Source organism: Heloderma suspectum, chromosome 1 (assembly GCF_057233095.1).
Source record: "Heloderma suspectum isolate Gila_16-S chromosome 1, 16-S_ref, whole genome shotgun sequence".
NCBI lineage: Eukaryota > Metazoa > Chordata > Lepidosauria > Squamata > Helodermatidae > Heloderma > Heloderma suspectum.
Window position 1 is genome coordinate 135,962,132 of NC_139458.1, and position 22,257 is coordinate 135,984,388.

The 22,257-nt window shown below is 48.7% G+C and overlaps 1 protein-coding gene across 6 annotated transcripts; it reads right to left on the reverse strand.

Annotated features, from left to right (window-relative positions):
• Positions 1-9,681: 9,681 nt before the first annotated feature.
• On the reverse strand, positions 9,682-22,245 carry TMEM109 (transmembrane protein 109). 6 transcript variants are annotated; one of them, XM_084859336.1, is made up of 4 exons: positions 21,857-22,245; positions 14,164-14,432; positions 11,986-12,088; positions 9,682-11,191 (listed from the first exon to the last, which is right to left on the reverse strand). In XM_084859336.1, exons 2-4 carry the CDS (start codon positions 14,398-14,400, stop codon positions 10,809-10,811), a joined length of 723 nt encoding a protein of 240 aa, XP_084715462.1. In that variant the 5' UTR covers positions 14,401-14,432; positions 21,857-22,245; the 3' UTR covers positions 9,682-10,808. The 6 variants fall into 6 exon arrangements, with proteins under 6 accessions (XP_084715462.1, XP_084715435.1, XP_084715443.1 ...); XM_084859309.1 differs by having other exon boundaries at positions 14,164-14,444; positions 21,857-22,220; XM_084859317.1 differs by lacking the exon at positions 21,857-22,245 and adding an exon at positions 16,074-16,130.
• Positions 22,246-22,257: the final 12 nt, after the last annotated feature.

Consider the following 22,257-nt stretch of genomic DNA (forward strand, 5'->3'; position numbering starts at 1 on the left):
AACAGCCTGAGGTGAGGACACAGACATGCATCAGGGGAAAATATATTTACACCAACAAACTCCAACAAATTTCCATTTATAGCCAGCAAAAGCTGGCAAAACAAAAACACGACAGGCACAGTCAGCGGACTGGCCTTTGCTGCAAAGTCACCAGCCATCCCCACAATGACTCCTGGGATAGGGTTGTGCAGCAAAGGCCCCTGGGAGACATGCCGGGCAGGAGTTGGAGGACTGAGGTGGGAACAAGCCACGGCAAGCTGCAAAGCGCATGGTTGTCTGTCCAGAGTAATGTGGGTTAGCAAGCGAACAACCCACCCACCATGGCGTATTTTCAGGGTGGCTTAGTGTGACATGTGAATGCGCCCTTTATGATCTCTTGGTAAGTATGGGGCTATAGAAGTATAGATGAAGATTGCTAGTAGAGGTAGCCTTCTAGTCAAAAGCTAAGCAGCTCTGATGGGGGCAGGCAGAAGCAATTCCTGATGTTATTCCTGTTTGGACTTGTTGTGGGGCAGATTTTAAAGTGCTCAGCAGCCCCAGAGCTATTTGCTGGCGCAGCTGCTTAAGCGGGGTTATAGTAGAATTTTTATATGAACTGGTGTGGAGGGGAGATCTAGATTGCTTTACTCCATTTAACCACCATAGGAATGCTGCTGGAGCCACCGCAATATAAACTGCTGTGTGTGTTTTGCCACAGCTAAAAACAGACTTCCAAAGCAGGCTGTAAACCCAAATTATATTTATAAAATGGAAACAGGCCAGAATAAAAATATCCTATTTAACGATGAGGGAGGCTGGCATGAGCAATGAAAACGTTTAGAACTCTTAGCATCTTTAGCTTACCCAGGAACTATGTGAATTGCTAGAACTAATCTCCTCATTAGCTCCTTGGAAAACAGCATCAACAAGAGGGAACAGGCTCCGTTTCTGGGCCAGGAGGTTTACTGTCTGATGCTTTGACCAAATTCATGGTTGGATTTTGTGGATGTGAAACAGGCTCATTCTGCTGAATATTTCCTCTTGACCCCCAGAGAATGGCAGAAACTGCCAACTATGCTGCCCTCCCACCAAGCGCTTTTTTCTTTAATCCAGACAAGGACCAAAACCACACTGCCTCCTGTGCTGGATTAGAGGACACAGCAGCTCCGCATTCAGACCTGTTTGTATCCCACAACCATAGACTCCAAGCAGGAGGGCCAGCAATTTGACATACTTTAAAACTATATATATGTTACGTATTCCACAAGGGGTTCTGGGGGTTAGTTATTGTTTTGAACCTTGTCAGCTCCTGTAGAGGTGGGAGTAGTAGCAGTGGGTATAGTTTCTGTATGTGATAACTAAAGGGCAGTTGCGTTTGAGGCCTGCTGAGTCTTACAGTCATTCCCTCTACCTATACAACAATATATATTGAAAAATGTGACCTGGGCACACATTTCAATGTGTGCAGGGTGTCTTGCGCAGCTCCGCATTGATCTCCTGTAGATATTGGGCACGATCCAGCCAAAGCTAAGTGGTTTTAGGTCCCATTGGCTTGAGTACACGCTGCCTGTCCAAAACCATATTCTGGCTTCAAACCTGTATGCTGTATGATTTCAAGCTGGATGAGATGCTGGCTGGGAATGATGGATGCTGCAGCCCAACACTTCTGGAGGGCACAAGATGCTGTAAGCGAAGCCTCCTCCACAGCCACTCTTGTCCATTTGCTTGTCCTCTTCCTCTGGGCCCCATCCCTGCTGGGCCCTGCAGGAGAGGCCACCACCACCGGGGAAGAGGCGTGCCTGTTGCTGCTGGGCCTGCTGCTGCTGCTGCTGCCGCCGCCACCACCGCTGCCGCCACTACCACCACCAGGCCTTCCCTGTAAACTTCTGCCTGGCAGACCGCCAGTCCCTGCAGGACCAGGCCCCCAGGTACCCAACCAGCTGTGCTGCTCCACCTGCCCCTCCCTGGAGGGGCTACATAAGCTGGCTGGCTGAGGTGGCCTGGGCGAGCCAGGGCCTGCAGGAGAAGCCACCACCACCACCACCACCGGGGAAGAGGCGGGCCTGCTGCTGCTGCTGCTGCTGCTGCTGCTGCCGCTGCTGCCGCCGCTGCTGCTGCCGCCGCCGCCGCCGCCGCCACCACCACCACCACCACCACCACCACCAGGCCTTCCCTGTAGACTTCTGCCTGGCAGACCGCCAGTCCCTGCAGGACCAGGCCCCCAGGTACAGAGCCAGCTGTGCTGCTCCACCTGCCCTCCCTGGAGGGGCTACATAAGCTGGCTGGCTGAGGTGGCCTGGGAGAGCCAGGGTCTGCAGGAGAGGCTACCACCACCACCCCAGGGGAAGAGGCGGGCCTGCTGCTGCCCCCCCCCATCACCACCACCAGGCCTTCCCTGTAGACTTCTGCCTGGCAGACCGCCAGTCCCTGCAGGACCAGGCCCCCAGGTACAGAGCCAGCTGTGCTGCTCCACCTGCCCTCCCTGGAGGGGCTACATAAGCTGGCTGGCTGAGGTGGCCTGGGAGAGCCAGGGACTGCAGGAGAGGCCGCCACCACCACCACCAGGGAAGAGGCATGCCTGTTGCTGCCGGGCCTGCTGCTGCCGCCGCCGCCGCCACCACCACCACCAGGCCTTCCCTGTGGACTCCGGCCTGGCATTATTTTTAAGGGGATTTTTAATTGTTTTTTTGTTTATTTGTTTGTTTTTCTGGGGGATTTTTTTGCATTTTTAGGGGTGGGTAGCCTGCCTGATAGGCGGGAGCAAGGGGGCATGTGTCCACCTGATAGAGGCAGTGGGGGGAGTGTTGGGGGCCGGAACATACCGAGGCTGGGCGGCAGGCGCTGGCGGAGCGCTAGGGGCAGGCCATGCCAGGTAAGGGGAACAAGGGAGAGATGTGTAATATCTGTCCCCTGCGCCGGGCCTGTCCAAAGCCAAAGGATGGCTGGGGGAGGCGTGACCCCATCTTCTGGCCTTCATTTGCTGCTCTGCAATGCCAGGTCTGTTACCCAGAAAACCTCCCTCATCCATGACACGATTCTGGATGAGGGTGCAGACCTGGCATGTATTACGGAGACCTGGCTGGCCGAGGCTGCTGCTCCAACCCTTGCAGCCATGTGTCCAGCTGGATTTTCGTATGCACAGCAGCCGAGGGCTGGGGATCGGGGAGGGGGAGTGGCTGTTATCTACAGAGAGTCCTTGGTCTTCACCAGGCCCCCTCTCCAGGAGACCAAGGTTGCTGAGTGCATGTACTGGAGGTTGGGCCCAAAGGGCAGTCTGGGGATTCTGCTCGTGTACCGTCCACCCCGCTGCACGACTGACTCCCTGGCCGAGGTGCTGGAGGTCTCTGATCTGGTCTCTGATGTGTGTGTGCAGTCCCCTAACTTACTGGTGTTGGGGGACTTCAACGTACATTCGGAGGCCATCCTCACAGGAGCACCTCGGGACTTCATGGAGACCATGGCCTCCTGGGAGCTGCACCATATTCTAACTGGGCCCACCCATGTAGCCGGTCATGCACTAGACCTTGTGTTTGTTTCTGGAGAAGCCAGGAGTGATCTGGAAGTCGGGGGTATATCCACTACCCCCTTGTCATGGTCAGATCACTATCTGGTGACGTTGGACTTCTCGGTTCCACAACCCCTCCGCAGGGGTGGAGGACCCATTAAAATGGTCCGCCCCAGGCGTCTTATGGATCCAAATGGATTCCTGAACGCGCTTGGGGATTCTCTGGGGCACACCAACGGCCACTCGGTCGAGACCCTGGTGGGTGGCTGGAATGCTGCAATCACTGGGGCATTAGATCAGGTGGCTCTGAAACGCCCTCTCCCCCTGAACAGGGCTCGGACTGCACCATGGTTCAATCTGCGGTTACGAGCTCTGAAACAGGAGGTGAGACAGCTAGAGCGCCGGTGGCGGAAGTCTCGCTCCAAAGACGATCAGACACGGGCTAGAGCTGTATCTTCAGCCTATCACGTGGTGGTGAAAGCAGCAAAAAAGGAATATTATGCTGCCTCCATCGCATCTGCAGAGTGCTGTCCCAGGAGGCTGTTCCAAGTGGTCCGGAGCCTGGTCGGTCCTGTGGCTCCAGAACCACTGGAGCATTCTAAGGCCTCCTGTGAGGCCTTGGCAAGGCACTTTGCAGATAAAATTGATCAGATTAGGTGTGTTACTCTGCATGCTGTGGATACAGTTAGTGAGCAAGAGGCGGCCTGTGGCAAACCGGTTTTGTGGGATCGGTTCCAGCTTCTTCCTCCTGATGAAGTGGACAAGGTGCTTTCATCTGTAAGGCCGACCACCTGCTTACTTGATCCTTGCCCATCTTGGCTCATTATGGGCTGCAGAGAGAGACTGGGTGAGGGGATCAGGGTGGTGGTGAACACCTCCCTTGAGGAGGGAGTGATGCCATCAGCCCTCAAGGAGGCAGTGATAAGACCGCTCTTAAAGAAGCCCTCCTTGGATCCTCAAGTTCTGAACAACTTTCGCCCAGTCTCAAATCTGCCATTTTTGGGCAAGGTGATTGAGTGGGTGGTGGCGGTGCAGTTGAAAGCACACTTGGAAGAAACTGATTATCTAGACCCATTTCAGTCGGGCTTCAGGCTTGGGCATGGGACAGAAACGGCCTTGGTCGCCTTGGTAGATGATATGAGGAGGGCTCTGGATAGGGGTGAATGCTCCTTCCTTGTTCTCCTCAACCTCTCAGCGGCTTTTGATACCGTTGACCACGGTATCCTCCTGGACCGCCTGGAGGGGTTGGGCATTGGGGACACCGTATTGCGGTGGTTCCGGTCCTTCCTCTCCGGCAGGTACCAGAGGGTAGCACTGGGAGAGGAGGTTTCAGACCCGTGGCCACTCACTTGTGGGGTGCCACAGGGTTCCATCCTCTCCCCGATGCTATTTAACATCTATGTGAAGCCGCTGGGGGCTATCATCAGGAGGTTTGGGGTGCAGTGTCATCAATATGCAGCTCTACCTCTCATTCAAATCTTCACCAAGGTTGGCCGTAGAGTCCCTGTCCAAATGTCTGGAGACGGTGAGTGGCTGGATGGGGAGGAATAGGCTAAAGCTGAACCCTGACAAGACCGAGGTACTTTTGGTGGGAGACAAGAGGAGGCTAGGGGATGTTGACCTGGTGTTGAATGGGGTACGGCTACCCTTGAAAGACCAGGTCCGCAGCCTGGGGGTCATTTTGGACTCCCAGCTGTCCATGGAGGCTCAGGTGTCAGCTGTGAGCCGGACAGCGCTGTATCAACTCCATCTGATACGGCGGCTGCGCCCCTTCCTTCTGACCATCTGCTCCCATTGGTAGTACATGCCCTGGTCTCCTCTTGTTTAGACTACTGTAATGCGCTCTACGTGGGGTTACCCTTGAAGATGGTTTGGAAACTGCAGCTGGTACAGAACGCGGCAGCTCGCCTGATTAAAGGCAGCCGCCGGCGAGATCACATCACTCCAGTGCTGAAGGAGTTGCACTGGTTACCAGTTGTTTTCCGGGCCAAATTCAAGGTGTTGGTTTTGACCTTTAAAACTCTATATGGTTCCGGCCCAGCCTATCTTAAGGAGCACCTCCAGCAGCACCAGACAGGCCGCTTAACAAGATCAGCCTCAGATGGCCTTCTCTCTGTCCCATCAGCCAGGACAGCTAGACTGGTGGGGACGAAGGAGAGGGCCTTTTCTGTAGTGGCCCCCACTCTGTGGAACTCCCTCCCTAGGGAACTCCGTCATGCCCCCTCTTTAATGAGCTTCCGTCGTGCATTAAAAACGTGGCTGATGAGGCAGGCATTTGGGGTGGGTTAGGGTATTTTAGAAAATGTTTTTATTGTAGAATTTTATTGTTTTATTGTATGTTGTACATCGCCAGAGTGGCTGGGTGACCAGCCAGATGGGCGATTAATAAATTAAATAATAAATAAATAAATAATCCATACAGCTGCCCTGGAGACGAGGTGGCAAACCGCGGCTGCTCCTTCTTGCTCATGTCACTGCTTGCTCTTTCAGAAAGGACAGGGGCTCTGGGGTGGGCACTTGGCCCCCTGATGAGGCACAGCCATAAGCAAACGCCTACCAGTGCTGACCCCTAGTGCCAGCCCTGCCTCTGTGGGCCACACCTTTCGGCCTACACTCAGACAGGGTAGGAGTTCTTCTCTTGCCCTTTCAAACTACAGCCACCGTGGGCAGGTTTGCACAATCATGGAGCAAAAGAAGCCACAGTTGCTTATTTCCCCTCCCCACGAGTGCCAGTCGCAAGCAGTCTAATTAGCATAATTATCCTCCCTGGGCACTTGTTGTCATGACATCTAAACCCAGCAAGGGAAGGTCGGTGGGGTGGTTTACAAACCACCCAGTAACACTAGAGCAAGGCATGGGCTTATTTTTCCTCCATGATAGTGCAAACCTGGTTAGTCTGGTGGGAGGATGCAGGCCTGGCCCTGCCATTAGGCAGAGTGAGGCAGCTGCCTCAGATGGCAGAGGCTGGGGGGCAGTGAGATGTTGGAGGATGGAGCTCTGTGAGTTGTAGCCTGCTGCCCTCAGGTGCAGGCTATAAGCAACAAGATAGCTTTGATCTTGTTGAAGATAGATTCAACGGCTTGTGCGGTCAGCTTCTGTTCATGGAATTTGGGGGTGGGGTGTCATCCTTTGCCTCAGGCAACCAAATGTCTTGAGCCACGCCTGGGGATACATGAAGCATGACCATTCTGCTCCTGCAGCAGTGCAGACTTCCAATAGTAATTCCCCCAGAGTTGGCTGTTAGTCTTCTGTTGTGATGAACGGCCACTAAAAAAAAAAAAAGAGACGGGAATTTTAACAACCAGGCACTCTGCTCTTAAGCTAGTTACTCAGAAATTGTTGTTGTTCAGTCGTTCAGTCGTGTCTGACTCTTCGTGACCCCACGGACCATAGCACGCCAGGCCTTCCTGTCCTGCGCTCTCTCCCGGAGTGTGCTCAAGTTCATATTCATTGCATCGGTGATGCTATCTAGCCATCTCATCCTCTGCCGTCCCCTTCTCCTTTTGCCTTCAGTCTTTCCCAGCATCAGGGTCTTTTCCAGGGAGTTTTCTCTTTGTATTAGGTGGCCAAAAAATTTGAGCTTCAGCTTCAGTATCTGTCCTTCCAATGAGCACTCAGGGTTGATTTCCTTTAGGATTGACTGATTGGACCTCCTTGCAGTCCAGGGGACTCATAAGAGTCTTCTCCAGCACCACAGTTCGAACACATCAATTCTTCGGCGCTCAGCCTTCCTTATAGTCCAGCTCTCACAGCCATACGTTGCTACTGGGAAAACCATAGCTTGGATTATAGGAATCTTTGTCGGCAAGGTGATGTCTCTGCTTCTTACTATGCTGTCTAGGTTTGCCATAGCTTTCCTCCCAAGGAGCAAGCGTCTTTTAATTTCATGGCTACAGTCACCGTCTGCGGTGATCTTGGAGCCATTAATTTCAGGGGAACTTTACTTCCAGGTAGGGGGCTTAGTTCTGCAGACTCTACAGTCTAAAATGGTGGTAAGAGTCAAATCACAACAGGCTCACTTTCAGTAGCTGACATTAGAAAGCAATGTTACCTATTGGAAGTGAGGTCCTTCTCAAAATGTTACACAAACATGATCCAGCACAATCCTACCCATGTTTACTTAGAAGTAAGTATCTTTATCTTCAATGGGGCTTACGCCCAAGTAAGCATGTACAGGATTGCAGCATAAGCATAGTTTGATCCTGGCAGTTGCAACTTCAGCCCACTCCAGTGGGCTCAACTTTTTGATAAGGTGCTGCGGAGACTTTACTTCCCAGGGAGGGTAGCAGTCAGAGCTACTGAGTTGCACAAGGGTTCCTAAAACCTCTAAAACCACAGCTGATAAGTAGTCCAAGCACCCTCCTGCTACCCCACCCCAGCTACAGGAAAATGGCGTTTCCTCAGCATGCAAGCTGCCATTCTTGCACAGAAGATGGCATTTGGGTTCTGTTTAATAATAACACCTCTTGGCTGTTGGAGAACAACATCGCCATATGACCCTGTCCCTCAACAAACCAACCAACCATGGTGTGATGTGTGCATCACTGAATGGACTATTTTTTTAAAAATTTAAATTAAAAAAAAAGTATCCCTTTCCTTTTATGTCAAGGCTTATGCACACACCCCTCCTCTTAAGAGGGTAAACACTTTTTGCCTAAATAACATGGCTACCTTTTGTACACAGCAATCCTCAGCCATTTCATGAATTAACACAATGGTCCCAATCCATGGAAAGCTAGCTACTGTTAAGTCTTGTGGAATCAACAGGGAAAGACGGTTGCGAGTAAAACTGTCCCACTGCTTTTGAGAATTTGGTGCAAACAGCTTTCAGTGGAGCATGCCCTTTTTCTTTTATTTAATTCTAGGGAATATTCCCCTTTCCTCTGCTTGAGTGCATACCACCCATGTTTTGTTTCATAGTCCATGCTCCCAGTAATCTCCCACCATGCTTTTGTTTCAGTCTGCCCTAGTCCTGAAAGGACAGGCATTCAACTGCTATTGCTGGATCAGGGCAAGTAATTGCACTTTTGTCAAAAGGAAAAAAAAAATCCACCTGGAAAGGCCTCTGTAGGTAGGCAAATGAATGGATGGGGCATGGATTTCCTTCCAGTGGGCCTCCACCACTGGGGAACATTCCCATGTTAATGTCTCTTTTGCAGGACCAATTAGCATGATTCCCAAAATACTGGAATGTAGGCAGAGGGTATGCGGTCTGAATGAACATGTCTGTTTTGCCACATGTTCTTACTCCATCATTATGCAAGTTATCAGTGTACACAAGTATTTTACTGCTCCGCATTGAAGTCTTCAAAGAGTCAACCAACAGAGCCACGGTAAACATGGGGACATGGTTATGAGTTTCTGTCACCATAGGCAGCCCATGATCCTTCAGCAAAAATTATGGTATCAGCTGAACTGACTCTTGGTGAAAACATACATATGCCTGTGTTAGAATAAGAGGGCAATCCTATGTGCACTTACTTAGAAGTAGGGGTGTACAGATTTTGTAAGATCTGTTCCGCCTGCATCCTACAGATTGTCAGGTGCCTTTCCATCAATAAATGGATGACAAAACTAATCAGATTTTTCCAATTTCCTGCATTTGCGCAACCCTCCCCCCACCCCAAATGCACATTTTCATGCTTTAGCCTACAGGGGAAATGTGCATTTTCAGCCAGCGCTTTTTTATTTTACATATTTTTCTACGACTAAATTTGCATAAAATTCCAGAAAGTAGAAAAAAGGTTCACAAGTCCATGGAATCCATGCAACTTGGGAAAAGCTGGCCCGCTGTGGGAACCTGGTTGGATTCACAGAACTCATTTGATTCCGTTGCAGATTTCTCCAACATACTTAGAAGCAAGCTCCACCAAACACAGCCAACATGCATAGGATCAGGCTGCAAAACAGCCAGCACAGCTGCAGCTATTTTAATCTAGAAACAGTGCCTACTCCTACTCTTTGGACTGCAGAGGTAGGCAAATTGTGGCCCTCCAGATGTTTTGCCCTACATCTCCCATCAACCCTGGGATTTGCAGGGCTACAAGTTGCCCATCCCTGCTTCAGAAGGGCCTGCTAAGACAGACTTATGTTGGCTTAACCTTCTCCCCCGAACTTCTTGCATCCAACCTGCCAACATGTGCACCACCTATCTTTAGAAAAGGATGAATTGAAAGAATCAACCAAAGCAAAGAGAAAATGATTAAATAAGCTTTATTTGGAAGAGTACGAAAATAGTTGGTTTGTTTAAAACTGGTAGCTTAAAAATATATTGGCAACCAATATGTGGCTAATACCACAGAGTAAGTTATGCCTCCTTCCCCAAACAGGCTGAAAAAAGCATTTCTGGGTTATCCCACTTGCTAGAGGTACAACATTCTGTCTGTAGGGAAGAGCTGTGTACATTCACTTTGTCGCTCGTCTATGGCTTATTTCCACCCAGAACAGGCAGGTGAACCCGACCTGTCATGGTATTCTCAGATTCCCACATGCAGAACTAGTGTGCATAAGAAAACTGTGAGGCCTTGCTTTTAATGGCATCTTTGGTTTGTAACAAGGTGGGAGCTAAACACCACCACCCCAAACACACATCTGACATCCTGATTTGCTCTGTTGCTAGTGGAAACAGAGCAACCATCTTTAGCTTTCATGGAGACACTTGGCTTTATGGTCAGATACACACACTGGCACGCTGGTACAACATCCAAGGCAAAGACCCACAGGGTGAACTGTGCAGCACCCCATTCTTTTATCCCCAGATATGCAGCACTACAGAAATAATTCACGTAATTTTTTTAAAAAAGATCAGTGCCTTTGCTCTACCATCAGGCCCATCATCCTTAAAGAAACAAAACAGTCTACCATGAGCCACATGGGAAATAAGGGCAGGAAGGTAGTTGGTCTAGATCAGCCTTCCCCAATCTCATGTCCTCCAGGTGTTTTAGACTACAACTCCCATAACCCATCTGGCTATGCTGGCTGGGGGGCTATGGGAGTTGTGCCCACCAGATGTGTTGGACTACAGGGATGGGGAAAGCTATTCTTGAAGAAGGGGGCGTGAAAAAAACAGACGACAGAAGACATGGATGGACAACATGCTTTTGAACAGGTTACTGAGGGTCAACTGGGATGTTACACTGTCTCAGATGCATTCAGTCTCCTGTACAGAAGTTCCATTTAGGAGTGACATGTTCCTGCATAGTTGTGGGTGAACAGATACCCGAGAGCATCAACAGTCTGGGAAGAAATCACAGAACACATGAAAAAAGGAAGAAGGCGGTTGCCACTTAGAAAGGTACATGGACATTGGAGGCTCTCCTTGACCTCAATCTTCATCCAGGTGCTTGGGAGACCGCCTGTGCCTGCGTTGCAGCTCCTCCACTTGGCGCTCCAGGCTGCGCACTTTGGCTTCCAGCTGTGCCCCAGAGTGGTGTGACCCAGTCAGCCAACCCAGTAGGACATACAGCGTGAGCAGGGCCAACAGGAGCAACATTTGCACAGAGCGGTCAGGCACCATAGTGACAACAAACACAAAGCAGGCCCCAAAGAGGACCACCTTGAGGCCCCACATGATGCGGCTCAAGAGGGCGAGCAACAGCCTCAGCAGCAGCGACAGCACCCAGTAGCCAATGAGAGCAGCCAGGCCCCAGAGCAGCAGCACCTGCACCTCATCAGGGCTCAGCTTCAGGAACTGAGTTAAGTGGTCCCCTGAAACACAAAGGAGAAAAGCAATACATTATGTGTACTCAACCCAGTAGTGCTACATCAGGGGTGGGCAACTTGTGGCCCTCCAGATGTTTTGGCCTACAACTCCCATGATCCCACACCATTAGTGATGCTGGCTAGGGCGGATGAAAGTTGTAGACCAAAACATCTGGAGGGCCACAAGTTGCCCACCCCTGCACTACACCATTTCATGATTATGGCAGGTTGTGAGGGAGCGTTACCAAGCGCTGGCAGGAAACACCCCTCCTGCAATAGATCAGGGCAGATTGCAGGAACTGACATCTTTGTTTAAGAAACAACAACTGTAAACTCACTACATCAAGCGCCAGTCTGAATGGGGGCTTTTTTTGCCCAAGCAAATCTGCCCTTCCTGGTCCAGGGCACTTAGCTCCGTGTGCACACTGAAGACTGTTTCATATATATATTAGCAGCAGCAGAACTGGGCTTACCACTGAAACATACACTTGACGGGGGCTGCTGCTGCTAATACCAGCTTTCTGATGAGTATACTGACTTGTGCAATACATCTGTTTGTCACAACCATATTTTACATTTTTAGGTATACACTTTAATATGTACATACCTTGGTGTACCCCTAAAAATACAATTGGGGAAACACAATACCATTGAGAAGAGTCCCATTGAATTAAACATCTATAGGATTACTGCCTATGTTACTTCTGTATTGCAGGTGAACTATGGAGTGGAAGGGGTTGAGCATGGCACATCTTTTGGTCTCCCCTTCTTCCTGCTGTGCTCATATCCTGGACACTTACCAGCCATTCCAAAGGAAGTAAGGAACTGCCCTGCCACTCGAGCCACAACAAATAAAGCTGAAGAGATCCCAGAGGCCACTATCCAGAGCAGGGAAGAGAGACTCTGCAAGGAGAGCAGACACAGACACACACACGGAAGCTTTCCATTAGTCATCAAGTGCTGCACTACTAGCTCTCAGAACTCAAGGGGGCTCCCCACACTATCAGTATCTGCTCTGATAGCAAACTGTGACAGAATACAGCTACTGAAGCACATGGGGATTAAGTAATGAGCAAAAATGTCAATGCTAAGATCTAAGAAGTGTAAAGATCTACAGCCCTGTAGATCGAATGGAAACCATAAGACATGAAAATACTTGCCCTCCACTTTGTAAAAGAAGAGGTGGGAGCTGAGAGGTTTTCTAGCTGGTACTATGCAAGGCCTGAAGATAGGCATGTAGCTGCCAGAAATATCAGTCAATGGATAAACAACAAGGAGGGTGAACTGCCAGGGAGGCTTCTAAGGTATGTGGCTTCCACCCATGACAGCTTATCTTTATTTAGAAAGACACGGGACATTTCTGACACAAGCATCTCACTTCACATGTTAAATTGCATGAATGGGTTTACTTACACAATCCCTGCCTCTGCCACTCACATGTCCAAGCACTGAAGATATACATCTGCAAGAGGACAGCCTCTACATGCAGAGGCTTCCACAGAATTGGGAACCCTGCATGATCAGGGTTCCCAAACCTATAGAACTCTACACGCATAGAGTTCTCTCTTGCAGATGTCCATGCTCACCAAGCAGGACCAGGGAAGCCATGTGGCCTCAGGGCCTAAGCCAGTGGTGCTGTTCCACAGCCATATGGAGATCCTTTTACGTGAGTAACATGAGCAGGGGCCTGCTGGCTACTCTCTATGATACCAAGCCTGAGGTTTTGAACAACATGTAACGAATGGGCAAGACGTATCGGAAGCTTCAGTACTCTCAGGCTTCAAAACCTTGCTGAGTATACGCTCTTAGGAAAAGGAAGCTTTGGATCTGACCTTTTATATTACAGCCTGAAGGTTGCATAAATAAGTTATGAACAACCCTGTATGGATATTGGGTGGTGTCCAGTTAACCTCTGCCACCTATTCCTCCTCTCCTCTGCAGTCCTCCACCTTTTAAAATCTGCCCCAGAGGCTCCCCCAACCCTCTAGGGAAGGTTTTGTGTGCAAGGGGGGAGGGCCGCAGAGGAAGGAGAGGAGGGGGAGGTCCACTCACACAATGTTAGATTTTGCCTATATGCTGCAGGTAAGGAATGGAAGTCTTGTGGGTTGTAAAGTAAATAACTGCAGAGGAAGACAAAAGCCGAAGTGTGTTTGATAGCTTTTATTGAACGAAGTGGATTTCTGCACCTAAATATAGTATTGGCATAGTATTGCTTCACCAGTTCTCATTGACTCAAGTCAATTTGAAAGCAGAACAGACTATATTGGAGACTACTACATTTGTGAAATATTATTTTAAAATACTGATTTTTAAAAAGACATTGGCTTGAAAGGTTTTATTCATCTTTTACTGAAGATTTTATACGGATACTGTATTGAGGTGAGTTGATTAGATTAACCCCTTTGTGAGTATGGCATTGGCTTCCCAAGTTGCGCATTTTGCACACTGTCTGTTCAGTTATTACTAGATAGTAGCACCTAGAACAGAGGGCATCACCAGGAAGTAGCCAAACACGTGCAGCCATCTATACTGAACTGCAGTGCAAGACAGAAGCTAGGTCCTTTATGAGGAAAACTGGACTGCCTTAGAGCTAGTCTACACATTTAAGAAAAGCAGGTGATGCTTCTCTTTTGGGCCACATGACAATTCAGAATGAAGTTTAGGGAATTACATATTGGAATGCTTCTTCATGTTAAAAGTCCCCTCATCACAGAAAACTAGCATGTCAGGGTGAAGGCTAGGCTAGTATCCTGACATGTTAGCTTTCCACAGATAGGTTTTGTTGTGTTCTTGTTGTTGTTTTACATAGGAGAGCATTCGATCATGCTCCCCCTCCTGCATTCTGAAGTGGTCCATTCCTAAGAGCTCTGTACTATGTGCTTTTTTTCCTAAATGCGTGGCCCCACTCACATGTGTGCCATTGCTAGCTATCTGCCACAGATACAAGAAAACAATGAACTAAGGAACTTTACTCTCACCTCATTCATTAGCTGAAAGTTCTCCCTTCCAATGAAGTCCTCCACAGTCTTCCTCACAGCACGAGTCACTTGGGATAGAAAGTCAGGTTCCACATACTTCTCTCGCCGGGATTCACTCCAGTGGCGCTGAGCATGGGTTATGCCCACATGCGCAAGAGACAGCAACATTATCATGGCCAAGGTTGGTCGTAGCAGGGGCTTGTGGCTGCCGCATAAGCTGAGGTCCCAGCCAGGCATCTTCCCAGTAGTTGTCTTCACTCCCAGCTTTGCTGGAAATACAACTGAAAATAGGTAAGCCTCCTAAATACACATTTATCTAGTATTACAACCAATCTCAACCAAAGAATGACAAGAAGGGTCGATTACACCCTAGCTCAGGCTTCCAGGTCACCATGCTGGTCAGGAAAGATGGAAGTTGCAGTCCCACACATTTGGAGGGCATGAGGTGGGGGAAGGCTGCTCTAGCCATGCAAATATATGTCATCTTCTGTTCTTGCTAGAACAAAACCCACCACTTAAGAGAAATTATGGGGCAAAGATGAAATCACCCAGCACAGCACAGGTAGATACACCAACAATCAGATGGATCTCTCACATCCAACATGCATTACAGATTCTGCATAGAAAGAGAAAGTGATACGTCAGCCTGCACAAAGTGCTGACTCCTGCTTTGGAGGAGATCCAGAAAGCCTGTATTGAACAGAACTCGTCAGTTACTGTGGAGAGCAGAGACAGGGAAAGCACACAGCCCTCTAAATCCCTAAGCAGAGTGCAACTTTAGCTTTAAAAACGCTAACATAAGCAAGAGGCCAGGAACCAGCTCAGTTACTCCTGGCTGCCCTATTATTAGTCATTCTTTCCAGCAGCATGCCCTGAAGGAGAAGCAAGCAGTTGTTTTTTGTTGTTGTTCAGTCGTGTCCGACTCTTCATGACCCCATGGACCATAGCACGCCAGGCCTTCCTGTCCTCCGCTCTCTCCCGGAGCATGCTCAAGTTCATAAGCAAGCAGTTGTTGTTCAGTCGTTAAGTCGTGTCTGACTCTTCGTGACCCCATGGACCATAGCACGCCAGGCCTTCCTGTCCTGCGCTCTCTCCCGGAGTGTGCTCAAGTTCATATTCATTGCATCGGTGATGCTATCTAGCCATCTCATCCTCTGCCGCCCCCTTCTCCTTTTGCCTTCAATCTTTCCCTGCATCAGGGTCTTTTCCAGTGAGTTTTCTCTTCGCATTAGGTGGCCAAAAAATTTGAGCTTCAGCTTCAGTATCTGTCCTCTCAATGAGCACTCAGGGTTGATTTCCTTTAGGATTGACTGATTGGACCTCCTTGCAGTCCAGGAGACTCGTAAGAGTCTTCTCCAGTACCACAGTTCGAAAGCATCCATTCTTTGGCGCTCAGCCTTCCTTATAGTCCAGCTCTCACAGCCACACGTTACTACTGGGAAAACCATAGCTTTGATTATACAAGCAGTAGAATGCCCCAATGCCATAAGGGAACCCAAGACCCTCTCTTGCCAGCACAAGGGTGATCTGGACTCATGGGGTAAAATCCAACGTAAATCCTACTTAGAGTAGACCCACTGAAATGAATAGGTCTTGAGTTAGTCATGACCAACTCAAGTCCCATTCATTTCAATGGGTCTACTCAAAGTAGGTCTTACGTTGGATTTTTACCCCGTGGTATTAACTGGGTTCCTAACACAAAAGACCACGGTATGCCCACCCCAACAGGGGCAAAATATATAGATGCCCCCAAAGTGGTCGCTTCATGGCATTTTTGAAGCCCCTCTCTGGGCTTCAACTCCTGCATGCTGAAAAAAGGAGTCTCCCCCAGCAACCTGTCATAGAAGCGCTCGGCAGTCGACTGTCTCCTGCTCGAGAATGGAAAAAGCCGTCAAATAGCAAGAACTCACAAACTCCGGATGATAATCCGCAACAAGCTTCCCAGCGCTAACCGCGAATCTCACGCCGGGGTGGGGAGGGGGTGAAGAGGCGCCAAAAGATCCTCGACGCGGCCTCCGCGCAGAACCAAGGCTTGCGATTGGACGAGGAAAGCGGGGAGGTGCCTCCCCTCGTACTCGGCCTAGAGGGAAGGAGTTATGCAGCCAGAGCCAGCCCCGAAGTGCAAGTTCTTTATTCTCTCTCTCTCTCTCGGGGAAATTCAAATCCGGCTCCAAGCCCGGCTGCATTCTGGGAAATGCAGTCCAAGGACAGCCGGAAGGCGCTTCAAGCCGTATGCTGGGAGTTGTAGTGCTTTCTTTCCTTTTAATAATAATAATTAAAATGACCCTATGTTTTTATTCCAAAATCCAAATAGAATAATACCTTTATTAGGCCAACTCAAAGATCACAAAAAGCGTTCAGGTGTGGGGCTTTCTTTTGTGTGTGCATGCTTTCAATTGGCCCAATAAAGGTCTTACACTATATGGATTTGGGAATAAAAACATAGTTAAAAAAAAAATTGAAAAGGGGGGAAAATCCTACAATTTCCAGGATACGCTTTGAAGCATGCTGGGAGTTGTAGTCCAATACGCACCACGTTGGGGATATCTGTATTACGTTATATGGGCCTTGGAATTATTACAGCCAACAGGGCTGCCTTTGTTTTTGTATGGGTGAAATTCAATATAACGCCTACTCAGAGTAGACCTATTGAAATGAATGAGACTTGTTAGTCATAACTTCCTTAAGCCCTATCAATTTCCAATGGGTCTACTCTAAGTAGGGCTTACATTGGATTTTACCCTATGCTTTTATTGTGAATGACAGCATTATCATACCATTTTTGTAGGAAAGAAAAACTTACACAAATGTAACTGTGCACTTCCAATCATAGAGCTAGAAAGGCTTTGCTTTATGCCTGATTCTAAGCAGTCTCTCCCACCACAATACTGCACGTTGGAAATGAGAGTTCTCATTACAAACAGACAGAGGGTTATTGCTGGAAAGCTGCAGACCCATGGATATAAAATTTAGAGCAACACAGGTCTTTGGATATAAAACTTCTGGGTTTCTTTACAGTGCAATCCTATTCATGTCCATATGCTCTTAGAAGTAAGCCCCATTGGGTTTAAGCATGCCTAGGATTGCAGCCTTACAGTCTTTTTTTAGACCTTTTTTCCTTCCCAGGGCAGAAGAGAGTTTCCCATAGAAAACAATGAAGGAATCCAGGATTTTGGCGTACCTAGCTGTGGGCATCTCTTGTTGTTCAGTCATTAAGTTGTGTCCGACTCTTCGTGACCCCATGGAAGACCATAGCACGCCAGGCCTTCCTGTCCTCCTCTCTCTCCCTGAGTGTGCTCAAGTTAATATTCATTGCATCCGTGATGCTATCTAGCCATCTCATCCTCTGCCGTCCCCTTCTCCTTTTGCCTTCAATCTTTCCCAGCATCAGGGTCTTTTCCACTGAGTTTTCTCTCCGCATTAGGTGGCCAAAATATTTCAGCTTCAGCTTCAGCATCTGTCCCTCCAATGTGCAGTCAGGGTTGATTTCCTTTAGGATTGACTGATTTGACCTCCTTGCAGTCCAGGGGACTTGTAAGAGTCTTCTCCAGCACCACAGTTCGAAAGCATCAATTCTTCGGCGCTCAGCCTTCCTCATAGTCCAGCTCTCACAGCCATACGTTACTACTGGGAAAGCCATAGCTTTGATTACATGGACCTTTGTTGGCAAGGTGATGTCTCTGCTTCTGACTATGCTGTCTAGCTTTCCTCCCAAGGAGCAAGCGTCTTTTAATTTCATGGCTACAGTCACCGTCTGCGGTGATCTTGGAGCCCAAGAAAATAAAATCTGTCACTGCTTCCATTTCTTCCCCTTCTATATGCCAGGAAGTGATGGGGCCAGATGCCATGATCTTCATTTTTTTAATGTTGAGTTTCAAACCAGCTTTTGCACTCTCCACTTCCACCCTCAACAAGAGGCTCTTGAGATCCTCTTCGCTTTCTGCCATTAGGGTGGTATCGTCCGCGTATCTGAGGTTGTTGATAATTCTCCCGGCAATCTTAATTCCGACCTGTGATTCATCCAACCTGGCATTTCTCATGATGTACTCTGCATATAAATTAAATAAGCAGGGCGACAATATGCAGCCTTGTCGTACTCCTTTCCCAATTTTGAACCAATCAGTCGTTCCATGTCTAGTTCTTACTGTTGCTTCTTGACCCTCGTACAGGTTTCTCAGGAGACAGGTAAGGTGGGCTGGTACTCCCATCTCGTTAAGAATTTGCCAGAGTTTGTTGTGATCCACACAATCAAAGGTTTTAGTGTAGTCAATGAAGCAGAAATAGACGTTTTTCTGGAATTCTCGTGCTTTCTCCATGATCCAGCGAATGTTGGCCATTTGATCTCTAGTTCCTCTGCCTCTTCGAAACCCAGCTTGTACTTCCGGTAGTTCTCAGTTCACATACTGCTGAAGCCTAGCTTGTAGGATTTTGAGCATCACCTTGCTGGCATGTGAAATGAGCGCAATTGTACGGTAGTTTGAACACTCTTTGGCATTGCCCTTCTTTGGAATTGGAATGTAAACTGACCTTTTCCAGTCTTGTGGCCACTGTTGAGTGTTCCAAATTTGCTGGCATATTGAGTGCAGCACTTCAACAACATCATCTTCTAGGATTTTAAATAGCTCACCTGGAATACTGTCATCTCTGCTAGCTTTTATGTTAGTAATGCTTCCTAAGGCCCACTTGACTTCACTCTCTAGGATGTCCGGCTAAGTTCAGTGACCGCACTATCATGACTATCAGGGACATTAAGATCTTTCCTGTATAATCATAGAATAGAATCATAGAATAGTAGGGTTGGAAGGGGCCTACAAGGCCATCGAGTCCAACCCCCTGCTCAATGCAGGAATCCAAGCCAGAGCATCCCTGACAAATGGCTGTCCAGCCTCGTCTTGAAGGCCTCCAGTGTGGGAGAGCCCACCACCTCCCCAGGTAATTGGTTCCATTGTCGTATTGCTCTTACAGTCAGGAAGTTTTTCCTGCTGTTCAGCCGGAATCTGGCTTCCTGTAACTTGAGCCCATTATTCCGGGTCCTGCACTCCGGGATGATCAAGAAGAGATCCTGGCCTTCTTCTCTGTGACAACCTTTCAAGTACTTGAAGAGTGCTATCATATCTCCCCTCAGTCTTCTCTTCTCAAGGCTAAACATGCCCAGTTCTTTCAGTCTCTCTTCAGAGGGCTTTGTTTCCAGTCCCAAGATCATCTTTGTTGCCCTCCTCTGAACCCTCTCCAGTTTTCTGCATCCTTCTTAAAGTGTGGTGCCCAGAACTGGACACAGTACTCCAGATGAGGCCTAACCAGTGCTGAGTAGAGGGGAACTCGTACTTCCCGGGATTTGGAAGCGATGCTTCTATGAATGCAGCCCAAAAGAACATTTGCCTTTTTTGCAGCCACATCACATTGTTGGCTCATATTCAGCTTGTGATCGACAACAATTCCAAGATCCTTCTCGCTTGTAGTGTTGTTGAGCCACGTATCCCCCATCTTGTAACTGTCATTTGGTTTCTTTTTCCTAGGTGCAGAACTTGGCATTTGTCCCTATGAAATGTCATTCTGTTGTTTTCTGCCCAGCGCTCCAGTCTATCCAGATCACTTTCAATTTTGTTTCTGTCATCCAAAGTATTAGCTATCCCTCCCAATTTTGTGTCATCTGCAAATTTGATCAGCATTCCCTGCACCTCCTCCTCCAAGTCATTAATACAAATGTTGAAGAGCACTGGGCCCAGGACTGAGCCCTGCGGTACCCCACTTGTTACCTCTCCCCAGTTTGAGAAGGTCCCATTGATAAGCACTCTTTGAGTCCGATTCTGTAGCCAACTGTGGATCCACCGGATCGTTGTTTCATCTAGCCCACTTTGAGCTAGTTTGCTCATCAGGATATCATGGGGCACTTTGTCGAAAGCTTTGCTGAAGTCAAGGTATATGATGTCTATAGCATTCCCACGGTCTACAAGGGAGGTTACTTGATCAAAAAATGAGATCAGATTTGTCTGGCAGGACTTGTTTTTGAGAAATCCATGTTGGCTTCAAGTAATCACGGCATTGTTGTCAAGGTGCTTCCAGATGGATTGCTTTATGATCTGCTCCAGAATTTTCCCAGGGATTGATGTCAGACTGACTGGTCTGTAGTTCCCAGGTTCCTCCTTTTTACCCTTTTTGAAGATAGGGACAACATTAGCCCTCCTCCAGTCATCTGGCACTTCCCCCGTCCTCCATGATTTCTCAAAGAGAATAGACAGCGGTTCTGAGAGTTCTTCTGCCAGTTCCTTTATGACTCTAGGATGCAGTTCATCTGGCCCTGGAGATTTGAACTCATTCAAAGTAATGAGGTGTTCCTTGACCATATGCCTGTCGATCTCCAGCTGCAATCCTGCCCCTTCAGCCTGTACTTCGCCTTTGCCAGGGGGGTCACAGACCCTATAGTTCTTCTGTGTATTCTTTCCACCTCTTCTTAATCTCATCTGCTTCTGTTAGGTCCCTGCCTTCTTTGTCCATTATCATGCCTGTCTTTGCACAAAATGTTCCCTTGAGATCTCCGATTTTCTTGAAGAGATCTCTAGTCTTTCCCATTCTATTGTTTTCTTCGATTTCTTTGCATTGTTCATTTAAGAAGGCCTTCTTGTGTCTCCTTGCTATTCTCTGGAAGTATGCATTCATTTGGATATATCTTCCCCTTTCTCCCTTGCTTTTCACTTCCCTTCTTTCCTCAGCTACTTGTAAAGCCTCATCAGACAGCCACTTTGCTTTCTTGCATTTCTTTTTCTTTGGGAAAAAGAAATGCAAGAAAGCAAAGTGGCTGTCTGTTGAGGCTTTACAAGTAGCTGAGGAAAGAAGGGAAGCGAAAAGCAAGGGAGAAAGGGGAAGATATATCCAACTGAATATATCTTCCCCTTTCTCTACACCAGCCTAAAATCCTGCATTTTAAACGGGGCTTTCTGCTTCCGTTTCAAATGCAGGCTGACGACGACTCCCTTTTTCACCCTCGCTCCGCTTCTTGCCACTTTTCCTCTTTTGACGGATGGAACTCAAGCGGAACACAACGGAGTAATTTGATAGTTCATTATCTGCCATCTATATTTAAAAACGGAACAAAGGGCATTTAGTGCAGGAGACGCCTTGGAGGGTCACGGCGTCATGTAAAGAGCCCGCAAATTTCCATGAGGGTCAATCTCAATCACAGGATAAAAGCTCTGTGTGAAGAAAGCCTTGACTGGGCAGCAAAGAGAAAAGTTCCGGCTCTTTCTAACTCGGGTCTGACGTCATTTGAAAAGTGTGTTGGTTGTTCGCTTTTGAACATCTGTAGACTTGCCTAGCCGATGCCAAAGTGGTCTATTGTTATCCCCACTTTTCGGGGGGCGGGCTGTGGCTGAGAGTAAGTGGTTCATGACACAGCTGCAGGCAGTGGAGGCTGGTGGCTCCGATTGCCGTGAGGCTGTAAATCTGCTCTTGGTTTCAGTCAGAGCCAGCCAGAACCCTAAAGGAGCTACCCAAGGTGCTGAACCTGTTTTGGGGATAGGATTCAGCACTTTGGACAGCTCCTCTGGAGTTCTGACTCAAACCCAGAGCGGATTCGCAGGCCCACTGACATCGGAGCCACCAGCCTCCACTGGTAGCAGGTCAGTATTGCAGGTCAGAGGTGCAGCTGAGCCCACTTCGAATTTCTAGTTAAAGACTCCCCATTCAGAACACCCACCAGGTTACATCTCGCTTCAGGTCCCCTTTCAGCCCCAATCCAGCACTCGGTGGCAGGGCGACATGCACCCCCAGCCCGCGCCGAAATACGAGCAGCGTTCGAAAGAGCAGGGCCTGCCGGTTTTGCTGCCGCCTCTCGCTTCTGAATGGGGCCGCCACTGCCCAAGCGCGGCTGCGATCGCCTCTTTCTCGTTTGCTGTCTTTACTCTCTCCCCGGGAAGAAGAAGGAAAGTATCTGAAAGGTACTCGGAAGTGTGGTCCTGTGCCGACCCAGCATTTACGTCTATGCTTCCGCTGCCATTATCCCCGATCCCAGTGCATGCTGGAGGCTGTAGTTGATCACGGCAGCCGAGTCCTCCGGATCCGGAAGTCGCTGCTCTTCCTTGGACCGTTAGGCCTTGC